At 34.4% G+C, this 12,543-nt stretch overlaps 1 protein-coding gene and 1 long non-coding RNA gene across 9 annotated transcripts in view; one reads left to right on the top strand and one right to left on the bottom strand.

The window, feature by feature from the left end:
• The window catches only part of GRIA4 (glutamate ionotropic receptor AMPA type subunit 4), a 374,575-nt gene that overhangs the window by 46,871 nt on the left and 315,161 nt on the right, over window positions 1-12,543 (bottom strand). For all 8 annotated transcript variants that reach the window (XM_016921906.4, XM_016921903.4, XM_016921901.4 and 5 more), the window contains exons 12-14: window positions 10,472-10,842; window positions 8,327-8,525; window positions 1,265-1,512 (exon numbers count right to left, since the gene is read on the bottom strand). In XM_016921906.4, coding sequence (XP_016777395.1) covers window positions 1,265-1,512; window positions 8,327-8,525; window positions 10,472-10,842 — 818 coding nt within the window. The remainder of the gene's footprint in view (window positions 1-1,264; window positions 1,513-8,326; window positions 8,526-10,471; window positions 10,843-12,543) is intronic.
• LOC134807375 (uncharacterized) overlaps window positions 1-12,543 on the top strand; it is a 57,255-nt gene that overhangs the window by 26,126 nt on the left and 18,586 nt on the right. The gene's annotated exons all lie outside the window — the stretch shown is intronic.

The following is a 12,543-nucleotide window of genomic DNA, read 5'->3' as shown; positions in this document are numbered from 1 at the left end:
TACCATAAAACCCCTCACTAATTATTACAGTGTTGCTTGCAAACACAGTATATTGGTTTAACACAACCTTTTCCATTACTGGTGTTTGTTTCTTATATCTCTCTCAACCCTTCCCAAACCAACACACATATCAAAGCACATTGCAGTTACCCTTTTGAAACCAATGAAAACAAGTATAATATTTATATTGCTTTCATTTGTACTAGGCAATAGTACAGGTCTCATTACCTTCACTTTTCAATGGCTTACCAGAGGCATCACTTTTTAAGATCAGGTTCTTGGTTAAGTCCTTTGGCAAAGATTCTGATTTCCTCTTGAATCTGTGCTTTGTATACATTTCTCCTAAGCAGCACTGAGACCAGAGTAATTTGTCGATCATCACTTTTGATGGGATCCAGCCCCATCAATTCAACAGCAGCCTTTATTGCTTAAGGAAAAGAGGAAATTCTGCCTCCTGGACATAAACATGTGAATTTTCTATGTCCAGGACCAAAAGGATGAAAAGGGCAGATTTAACCAATATTTCCATAAGAATGAAAGTCTCACTTAATCCACACGTGTAATGGTTTGCTCATTAACCACATTTCAGGGGTCTATCTGTAAGCATTTTTGGATTGCCACTGGGTCTAATTTTACAGATCTTACTTACACCACACTCCCTTTAAAATAGACAGGAGTGTGACTTGAGTAAGCACTATAAAACCAGAGCTCATTTTTTCCTCTGACTGTGATTGCTTTTATAAATAGATGTTATTTCAAACTTAGCATGAATACAACCTCAAGATAATCTCAAATAGAAAGATGCCATAATAAATAAAATATTGAAATGGAAAAAAGGTGGTTTGCTAGAAAGAGGTTAATTTCTTCTTACTCAGAGACTAGTGGCCAGGCATAATTAAAACAAAATGATAAAACGTAGAATTATCACTGACATGATGGTAGTGTAGATATTGGTGGCCAAAAAAATTTGATGAGATATAAAGAAGCATATGCTACCCATGCCTTAGGCCCACTGGAAGCAGCTAGTGTTCAACCAGTTTGGTTTTTATATGGCCTTCAAAGATATATGTCAACAAGGATTAATTATTCCAAAATTTAAAAAATTACCTGATTGTTGACCAAAATATATGAAATGGAGAAAAAGAAAACAAACAAACAAACAAACATACCATGTTCACACACAAAACAAAATAATTCTCAGGCACATCAGGGAAGGTGGAATACTATAACAACACATGTTATATTGTTATACTATTCCACCCACCTTAATGAGGAACCCTTGGGCGTTGCTACTCCATAGCCTTTGGAATCCAGATTTCCTCCCACTTTCATCGTGTCACATGGCTTTCGCTGCTCAATGTATTCATTCATAGTGGACTCCAGGAGAAAGGCAAATTTGCCCTTGGATTTGCGGACACGAGCTACTCCCTCAGCTGTAGTCCTAGTGAACACTGATGGCTCTGCTGATCGCATGTAGGTCCACATCTTTTCATACACTGCTATTTTTGATCTCTGGAGGAAATTAAAATAAAATTAAATACAGGAAAGAAGGGAACAACATGTTAATATTCGCTGAACCAAGATAAGAATAAAGCGTTTTAGTATCTTTCCATTGCTCTCTAACTCCAATTTGCTACAGAGTAACATAATAGTAATATTATTCTTTTCAAATAGGAAAACTGCCTTTTAACACTGTTTAAGGAAATCATGGAAATGATAGACATTTAAAAGTGATGTCTGAAGAAGCCCAAACCTCTTGCCATAACAGTTACCACACTCACCTGCTTAAATAGTAATCTATTACTGTTTTTTTCTATGTAGACTGCCATGAAGAGACTTGAACATGTAAAATCGTGTTTTATATCACATTCATGGTAAACTTAAAAAAAGCTAAGATTTTATTTCAAGTTTGTAAAATTCCTTTTAATACTGTATTTTATTTATAACAAACAAGGAGGGTTGTTGTTTTATTTTATTTTTTTTTAGATTTTTTGGAGACAGGGTCTTCCTGAGTTGCCCAGACTGGAGTGCAGTGACATGATCATAGCTCACTGTAACCCACAACTCCTGGGCTCAAGAGATCCTCCCGCCTCAGCCTCCTGCATAGCTTGGACTACAGGTGCATGCCACCATGTCCAGCTAATTAAAAAAAAAATTTTTTTTTAAAGATGGGATCTTGTTATGTTGCCCAGGCTGGTCTCAAACTCTTGACCTCAAGCAATCCTACTGCCTCAGCCTCCCAAAGTGCTGGGATTACAGGTGTGAGCCACCATGTCTGGCTGTTATTTTATTTTTATCTTTTTTCATGCCACCAAATTTTAGTGTACATGATTCTAGTAAGATATATACAAAAATACAGTCCATATCAAGTCAGTAATTGAACACCAAAGGAAGAGGCAAAACCTGGTATAGCTTACAAACCAAATATCCTTAACACAAGAATCAAACTCTAGGTTGATTGAAACATTTTTAGACTTTTTCTGAGAAAATTTTCAAATAGAACATATATTGAACTTTAAAGAGAAGTGATTCCTATTTTCCAATTTTGTGTTCTAGGGAGTTGGTCATTCTAATCCCCTTGACTCCAGCCAAGAAACTTATTTATATTTGTAAATTACTTCTGTCTACTTGAGCTCTATCTATTAATACATTACTCTCACTACTTAATTTACCCAGGTCCTTTTTCTTGTTATGTGCATTTGCATTAAATTTTTCATTCACACATTTTTAGTGAACTGAAATGTCTCCAAAAGATATATTTAATAATATAGGAAAGCACTGGCCAGGTGCCGTGGCTCAGACTGTAATCCCAACATTTTGGGAGCCTGAGGCAGGTGGATCACCTGATCATAAAGTTCAATATATGAGATCAGGAGTTCAAGACCAGCCTGGCCAACATGGTGAAACCCTGTGTCTACTAAAAGTACAAAAATTAGCTGGGCATAGCAGCGCATGCCTATAGTCCCAGCTACTAAGGGGGCTGAGGCATGAGAATTGCTCAGACCTGGGAGGCAGAGGTTGCAGTGAGCCAAGATCATACCACTGCACTCCAGCCTGGGTGACAAAGTGAGACTCTATCTAAAAAAAAAAGAAAAAAAGAAAAGAAAAGCCTGAATCTTGTCTGGTGCAACTGCATTTGTTTTCAATAACAAGGGGCTGCAATTTTGTATCTGAATCCAAAAAAAAAAAAAGTGAAGACCTCATTCAGACTTACGTCTTTGTGTGAGGCTCAGTGCTGAGTAGTGTGTACATTTATTTACATTGAGCTTCCTTTGTTTACCAAAATATAGAATTCAACAAGAGGCAGTTCTTTACTAATCAACATATAACTTGAATACCTGGGCAAAGACAAATTATTCAGGTGGACAAAGAAATAAATGAATAAAAGTGGGATTCAAATTTTTGATTTCATAAGTTCGGAAATAAGTAATCAATAAACCTAACTAATAAACCACACAATCACTGATTTGCAAACTTGAACACCAAAGAAAAAGATATTTTATGGTAACTATATTCATTTTTTTTTTTGAGGGGGCAGATGGAGTCTTGCTCTGTCACCCAGGCTGAAATGTAGTGGCATGCTCTTGGCTCACTACAACCTCTGCCTCCCAGGTTCAAGCAATTCTCTTGTCTTAGCCTCCTGAGTACCTGTGATTACAGAAACCCGCCACCACACCCAGCTAATTTTTGTATTTTTTTTAGTGGAGACGGGGTTTCATCATGTTGGCCAGGCTGGTCTCGAACTCCTGAGCTCAGGTAATCCACTGCCTCAGCCTCCCAAAGTGTTAGGATTTCAGGCGTGAGCCACCACACCTGGCCAGTAACTTAAATTCAAATGTTGATAAATATCAAGGTGGGAAATTGACATCTTTTAGTATTTTTTGTAATGTTTTTATGCTATTAACACTTGAAAAAATATCTCATGATATGAAGATTGGTGTGTGTGTGTGTGTGTGTGTGTGTGTGTGTGTGTATTTAGGCAATGACAGGTTACTTCTGGCAACAGAATCCTCATATTAGAAAATTTCAATGATTCTATATCCTTCCAGGACTGATGAGTACTTGGATTCCAAATCCTCAAGTACAGAATCCACTAGGAATGCCATGTTGCCATGCTTCATTCATTCCATCTCTAAAAATAGAGTTCTGTTCCAGAGAACAAACTCTTTCATTTTACAAGTTCTGAAAAATATTATCTCTCTGAATCACTTGATACAGGTTGTCCCTCAATACCTATATTGATAATTTTAATTTTTAGAGAAGTACTGGTAAACTTCCTTTAAACATATAACTACTTTTTAAATATATTTAAATCTTGACTTGAGAGTTTCACCCAAAAAGGTATAGAGCTCCACATACATTGTATACTTTACTATGTACATGACATAGAAAACAGAAGAAATAAAATCAGTGTGAATATTGTTTTAATTGAACTATTTTATGGAATTTATTAAGAATATGAAAAACATGCTAATTACTTGGCAATTTTCCAGTTACAAATAAGTGGTTTATTAAAGGAATAGGACAGTTAAACAAAACTAACACAGCAAAATGGAAAAAGTGTGTTTTTAGGGTTTGGTATTTGTAGAGATCACTTAACTATAGAATGCAGCATAGTATTAAAGCAAATAAATCTTTTTAAAAAGAATAAAGTATCTTTTACTTTTTAATAGTACATTTCTATATATTAGTATGTGGAAAATTACTGCTGCATTTGTTTAAATACATTGAATTATGTATACCTTAAATGCAAAATAAGTTGAACTAATCCCTCTAAAATCTGGAAGACAGAGGAATCCACAGAGTAGCTATGCTAAATATAAGAGGGTTTAGTACACTAGAAATGAAAAAATATAGATAAAATGGAAAGATAAAAGCAAGTTTTGGAAAAAGAAATTAGCCTGGTTTGTCACCATGCTAATCTTTAGAAAATCTGATTCTGATAAGATCATATACACAGGACAATGGGATGAAGGGGAATCAAGGGGCGTAGGACTGGAAGTAATAGCCCTGTGCCTTATCTGTGACTGCAAGAGAGTGATTGCTAAGGAGTGAGGACAAGCAAATATTCATAAATTTGATGAGACAGGCTAAAATGAAGAAAATTTCTGCAGATCCAGCAAGCTCAGTAGGTCTCTGTATCAAATGTCACTGTATCAAGTACAGTGATAAAGGAACATTTAAGTCCCTAAAACCTTCAACTGTAGTATCTGTTTAAAAACTGTGGTGTGGGAAGTGAAAAGATAGAAGTCATTATTGTTTGAAATTAGAAAATTAATCTCAGATCGATTTATTTCATCTTTATTGTGAAACTCAAAGCATGGGGAACTATCTGATCTAAAACACTGTTTTATTGCTTAAAACAATTCTTGGAATTAAAAGAATGTGCTATCCTTTTACTTTTCCCTAAATTAAGTATTCCACCATTTCTGCTTCTAATAGAAACTGTGTACAAATGTCATGTGTTATAGTTAATGTTTACATTGCTATCCGGTGAATTATTTTCCCCTTCTAGTAGCTTACTTGGCAAGACTGATGTTCTAGTGACAGCTCATCAATGCATTATTTGGTAATATCATAAACCCTGACATAGTAATGCACATCATTTATGCATTCACAATTTCACTGATGACTGAGACAGGCACAGGATAAAACTGCATTGAAATGAAAATCACTGTGTTTAAGTCAGGTGTGTAATAATGTGAAAGTACCAAAACAGCGAGGCTGGCATTAAGTGACAAGTACAGACTCTTTAAATGCCTCTATATTTAGGCTTACCATGGCACATAAAACATGAAGTATATAAAGTTTCATAATGGGGCAAAACCAAGGCAATAGTTGAATTCAGATGTAGTTTTCCCCTGTGGCTTAATTCTTTTTTCAGTTGATTATAACTGCGGCATTTTTTTGAAGCACTGAGTGTAGGTCATTGCCTGAGGCAGCCTAGTGGAGCTGATAGATGTACCATTATTGTGTTCCTATGAGAAAATGATTTTGACAGGTACAAAAATACCCTTCACATTCTGGTTTCCTCAGCCCATCAGACAAATGGTTTATTTAAACCAGGTCAACATGTATGGGAGAGGAGGGAAGCAAACAGGGTAGGAAATGAATGAGATTTTTATCAAAGAACCCAAATTTATGCATTCCTGAAAGCGTGTTGCCAGGGGAAATTATTTTCTTGTCCCATTAGAGTTCAGAATGTTCTGCAACAATAAATACTTATATTATAAAAATCTTCCAATTTAAAAACTGAAGTTGGGTTGGAGAGAAAGGAAACAAGGAATGGTGCTTGCACAGTTTGTATGGAAGACTCTATAAATCTAGGAAGCAGGTTTCCCCATTCTTATATTTCTCTTAATATATTCTCTTATCTACCTCACCAGTTCTTTGAATTTAAGCATTTGTAACTTTATAAAGATTAGATATACACATTTTCAGTGTGCTTAATGCTAAAGAGCTTTACAGTGAGTTAAAGAGAATATATACTTTTGAAATATTTTCACGGAATCAATATAGCATTTCTTCTTCCCTTTATCACTCAAGGCAGAATGATGAGCCTGCAAATAATGTCTTTATTTAAATGACAATCAGTCATCAATTTTCAGTAAAGTGCAAATGATAGCACAAACTTGTATTTTATTTTGGTGCATATACATAGTAATTTTTAGGCAAAATCGTTAAATTTTACCTGCTTACTTATGGATGGGAGCAGTTATAAACCGGCAGCACGGTACTGAAATTATGCTGAAATACATTAGAGTAGTAATGTTTCTATTATTAAGCTGTAGAAATAGGGATGTGCTAGGTAAGTTTAAAAAAGTTTGTTTAATCAAGTTTATCCATAGACTATTGTTAATCAAATCTACTGTCATGAATACTACTTACAGTTTTAAGAAAATCTATAAGTGTTTTGTAATTAACTTATACCTTTTAGATTATACCTAATAATACTCCAAATTGTTGACAAGTACATTGTTCATTGTCTGGTTTCTTTTCTAAACAATGCCCAAGGATGAATTTGAGTTTTTGAGTGATTTGCTCTTGATATGATATTATGTAAACATCTAAAGTATATTAGGATACTATAATCAAATTTTCTTTAAAAAGGATAAATATCTTACAGAAATTCAAGTATACAAAAGTTAAAGCTGGCCTAAGGAGTAGCACATTTTGTTGTTTATAATTGTTAAGCTGAATTGAGTGAGAAGATTATAAATAAATACATTTAAAATGGAAATGTAATCTCTCAAGTGCTGTATGTAGGCACGAACAAAGAGCTATTACTACTTTCCCACGAAAGCTTAGAAAGTAATAAAATATATGTTCTGTCTTCTATGCTATTAAATATTCTAGTGTTTAAACAATTGACACAAATATAAAATGTGTTCATTTTTACCTAGTTCGATATTCATAAAAATGTCACTCTGGCGAACTTTTTAATTTTTGGGTTTTGAAGTCACAAAATGAATGCCTATCTGTTATCAGACATTACCAAATGTATAGCTCTGGATTTAAAAAGACTAGAAAAAGGGTTTTTTGATAAAAAAATTCATCCCCATAATGGAACAAACACTAAAAAAAACTAAAATAAAAACCTCCATTGTTCCGATGGAAGGTCAAAGGGACATACAATGCAATTACATCCATATATATAATGCAATTATACATATATCCATGTATTACATATATCCATATATGTAATACAATTATATCAGTTGGAAAATTTTTATCTGCAAAGCAGAGAAATCAGCACAAACTAAATGCCATACAATGTCCTAGAGAGGGGCCTAGAATGGAAAAGTTCTTGCTGTTATTACCTTGTGAGAAAGCAAATATGTTGCTGTGAAGTTCATTGTTACAGAATAGATTATAGAATAATATAACTCATGTAAGTAGTATAATCTGCAATTAAGGTTTTGTGTTTCAAACGCAGCAAGTTGAATGTATTCTTCAAACATCAAGTTTTCATTTTTACGCTCTCAGCCCAAAAGCAGACATAAATCCAATCTTACCAGATCCAATATTATCATAGCATTATCAACATTGGAATGTTTTGGATAAATTATGTTATAAAGTTGTTTTAATTACCTTTTCATTGTTACTATGCCTTAGAGAGTGTTCCTCTTGCAATATGAATAAGTCAATTACCTTTTGCAAATTAAAGTGATTATAAAATCCAGTTAGAAGTACTAGCCTTAAACATAGCTATTACTATTGTGTTTGTAAACCTTATAATAGCTAAAGCCCATGGTATAATTGTTGGAAAAATTGCCTGAATTTCAAAATGATAAACATTTCATTTTTAGTTTTTCCCTTAACTTACTCTGAAGAATTCTTTTGTTGACCCTGAATCCAGTGTTCCATAGGCAATTTCTGTTTGTTTGGCTAGGTCTTCTGCACTTTCTATGGGAGAGACCATTCGCTCAACCGTCAGGAAAGCAGCGAGGTTAGCAGTATAAGATGATATAATGATGAGTGTAAAGAACCACCAAACACCTCCAACAATTCGACCTGAGAGGGATCTAAACATGGATAAAATAATGCACATTTTCCTTTCTTTAACCAACATAGAGAAAGAAAAGAAATACCGTCAATTCACCATGCATATTTAAAAATAACAATTGCAATATTGTTTTATTTTCTGAGAGTCTGCTCAAGAATGATTCTGGATTTCTGTATAATCTGATGTCTTCTATGGTGTATTTAATATATAAATGCCACTGAAAATATGACAACCATTTCCTTTTTATTGTTTAAAGAAAATGGCAGAAATGTAAAACTTAATAGCTTTTCTTCAGCTGCGCAAGGGGAATACGTAGTTGAATTCATTAATACTCTCCTGCCCTCAATTCTTAGCATCTCTGAAATTAGGATGCAGCCTATGGTTGATGAGATAAAATATAGTATCACGGTTTAATTGGCAGCATTGTTTCTCTCTTTGTGGTACATGAACAGGGACTGCAGTCTTAGATTTGATGCAAGTTTGTAGATACCTTTCTGAGACTAAAGGAAATAACTTGTTTTTACCTTCAGTCAGAGCCCTGCCAGGATGACGGGATGTAGGCCAAGGTGAGATTGGACCCAATGAGGGTCTAGAATTGGTCTCGAAGTGACCATAGTTGAGGCTTTTTTTGTTTGCTTGATAGTCCATTCCTGAGCTAAGTGGAGGTTGAACCATGTCTCAAAGTATCTTTACACACTCATATACGATTTTCTCTCTTCACTGTTTCTCTGGTATCAAGGATGTGTGGGTGAGTGTGAGTGCAGAGCAAATGTGAGAAGGGGGTGAGTAAAAAAATCCAGAGAATGTTCATCATTGAACTCACTTATTGTAACCATCAAACTACTTAAAATTCCTGGGGCAAATTGTTGTAAAACATTTGTTTTAAAACTTGAAGAATGATTTCATATTTTTCATAGCATTTCCAAAGTTAAAATACTCCCTTATTATAATACTTGCTATTATAAAAGAGACACCTATTGGGTTTAACTTAATATTTGCTTAATCCTGGCCTTTAAAAGCCATTACTTGACTTACTTTGATTTCTTTTTAGTTCATTAATTGAAAGTTTTCAAGTTAGATTCCTATGTTATTGGAATTTAAACATATTTATAATTTTCCTAGGTCTTAAGAAACACAAATTGCATTGTGCCCAAAATGCCTCTTTTTTGAGAAAGCATACATTTCTAAAAAGAAAGAAATCCATATATTTGTGATGCTAATATATAGTCAACAATTAAAGTAAATACTTTTCTTCTCATACCTTCAGCTACTTTCTCTATGAGAAAAGTAAGGCATTTTTTCTTGCAAAAGAAGCCTGCATTTTTGGTGAATATAATGGTTAAATGATATCTTAGTGGTATCCAAAGGAAGGAAACCATGACTCCACAGATATTGAAAAACATTTCCATAAAACTAGCATAGTGTTTGCATGGTTGGCTTTTTGCCTATTGCTTAGCTAATTTATGCATTGCTATATAAAACAATGTATATCTGGTACCTACTATCTTGACTCAGGTTCCAGGTATCTCCCTTAAGCTATGTGAGATGAGAATTAAGTCCAACATTAATTTCTGAAAATGAGCAACAACAACAATAATAGGAAAAAATTGCAATAATAGCAAAAGTGTTTGTTTTTTAAAAGGAAACAAAATGGAAATGAATTCCTATTCTACAATTTAGGTTCCAGTTTCCATTTGTCAAACCAATGAATGAAATATTAATACTAAATGATTTTTGAGAGCTCTGATGGATTGCATAGTTTCTTTGCTATTGAGAAAGTTAATATTTATGATATATCCATATTTTGTCCTAACTTGGAAGAAATTGCTATTTGGGAATTGCAAGTCTTTTTCTGTGTTTCAAATAGTCCTCTGTCTTCAGGAAAAGAACATGTAGAGAGAGAATCTGCACAACATTTAGAATTACTGGGAAATCAGTGAAGAACTTAAGAGATTTGAAACTAACCTGGGTGAAATGTCACATCCTTGCTGCATAAAAGCACCCAGGGAAAACCAGAGGCTGTTAAAGATGCCAAACTCATTGGGAGGCTGGTCGCTGGGTCCTTCCTTTCCATCCTCTGGCTCTTCTGTATGCCACTCATATGGACTAAATCTACTAACTAGGAATAAGACCACGCTGACACCAATGTAGGCAAAGACTATGCACATCCAAATCTCATAGGCCAGAGGATCCAAGAAGGAAAACACTCCTGGTTTGGATTTCTGAGGCTTTTTGATCATGATAGATATGCCCAAACTCATGAAGGGCTTAGAAAAGTCAATGACCTCCTCTCGTACCAAAGTGATTGTCAGAGGGGCAATAGCAATCTCTGCTTTCTATAAGAGAAAAAACACATGGAAACACATAGGTTAATGAATTTCATGAAGCAATTAGCACTGGAATGATCCATTTAAAGCTAACCAGTCATGCGTTTATTCTACATTTATTTTTGGAGTGCCAACAATGTATAAGCCTAGTGATAGATACAAACATGAATAATAATTTTTTCATAAGATATTACTTAAATTGCACGAAACATTTTTATATGTTCCAGTAATTAGATAAAAGGATAGAAAACAGAGAAAGAGTGGATAAGCAAAAATAACTTGAACTCAAATTACTGTATTAGTCTTTAAGGATCTGGGACAGTGCAGAGGAGACTTGACAGTCTTTCCATATGGCTGAATTTGTGAATTTCCTGGCCAGGAACGCTGCTATGTTGCAGCCTTTTCTGTTTCATTTGGAGCATTGCCACTGATTCATGACTTGGCCATCCCTTAATATTATGAATTGCAAATTTCAAACAGTCTTTTCTTTTTTATTCCTTTCCAGCTATGAGAAAACAGATCATAAAGCCTGTGCTTGTATGATAAAAGAAAATCCGTTGTTTGATGATATTTTACAATTCAGCACACACACAAAAATCTGGAAATTGGCATTTATTTCTTGCTATTCACATATTTTGATTTCTTTATCTTCATTTAAAAAAAGAGATTTTGAAAAACAGTAGATTCATTTCTCAGGTATTCTAATCATAATGCACTAGCCTCCATTTTCAGAGTTCTGTCATTTTGAGCAATTTTTCTGAGCTTGTTTCTACAGCTATAAAATGAGGATACTTTTTCCCTGTTTACCTCATAACATTATTGTGATTATTTATTAGAAGCCTTAATAAGGTAATAGTGAGCATTTATTGAGGGATTCTGTGACTGATGCTGATCTGATGCTGATCTAAATATTTTGAATAGCTTCTCTTTTACTCCTCATAAGAATCGTGTGTTTATCATTGTCTAGATGATGAAACTGAGACTCAGAGAAGGGAGATTCACACATCATGGCAGCTCTGGGATTTGAGCCTGGGCTGCTTCTATTAAATCACCACCACCTCTAAAATCAAGTGAAATAAGGTGTAGAGTGTCAATCACCCCACCTCTAAAATCAAATGAAATCAAGTGTAGTGTGAAAACTAAACTGTCGCATGATCTACTAATAAAAGGGAGTTTTGATTATTTATTTTAATAGGAATATACTTGATATTAAAATGGAGTCAGAAACATGCTCAGACATACAAATTCTTTCATAGAGGCTGCCACTCTTGCAATGACTCCTACCTATCCTCAGGCTCCTGGTTCTATACAGTGGCCAAGGGCTTGCTACAAGGGCAACTAGGGGGTTAGAATGGGGAAGGTACGTTTTAGTCACGTCTCCCTGGGTGACTGAGAATTGACCACATATGCCTTCAAGAGGGAATAAACTTTGTTCAAATCATAAAAGCCCATATATACAAGAGTCAGACCATTGCTGGAAGGTTATTATTTTCCCCATAGCTATCATTATGTGTATAGTTTTTGTTACATAAGTGATATGTGAACTAGCTGTAGAAAAATCAGTATATTTTAATTATTTTATTAGTATGACCCAGCCCATTAGGAAATGTTATCTTTTCCCATCACCTACTCTTGTTTTTTCTTTCTATATACTCTGAGAGACTTTGTTCTATGAAGAGTATTTTAAATTTCTTTTAAAAAGGAATAATG

The sequence above is a fragment of the Pan troglodytes genome, chromosome 9 (assembly GCF_028858775.2).
Source record: "Pan troglodytes isolate AG18354 chromosome 9, NHGRI_mPanTro3-v2.0_pri, whole genome shotgun sequence".
In the NCBI taxonomy this organism is placed as follows: Eukaryota; Metazoa; Chordata; class Mammalia; order Primates; family Hominidae; genus Pan; species Pan troglodytes.
Note: the sequence above shows the minus strand (reverse complement) of the source record. Positions and strands in the feature narration are given on the sequence as shown.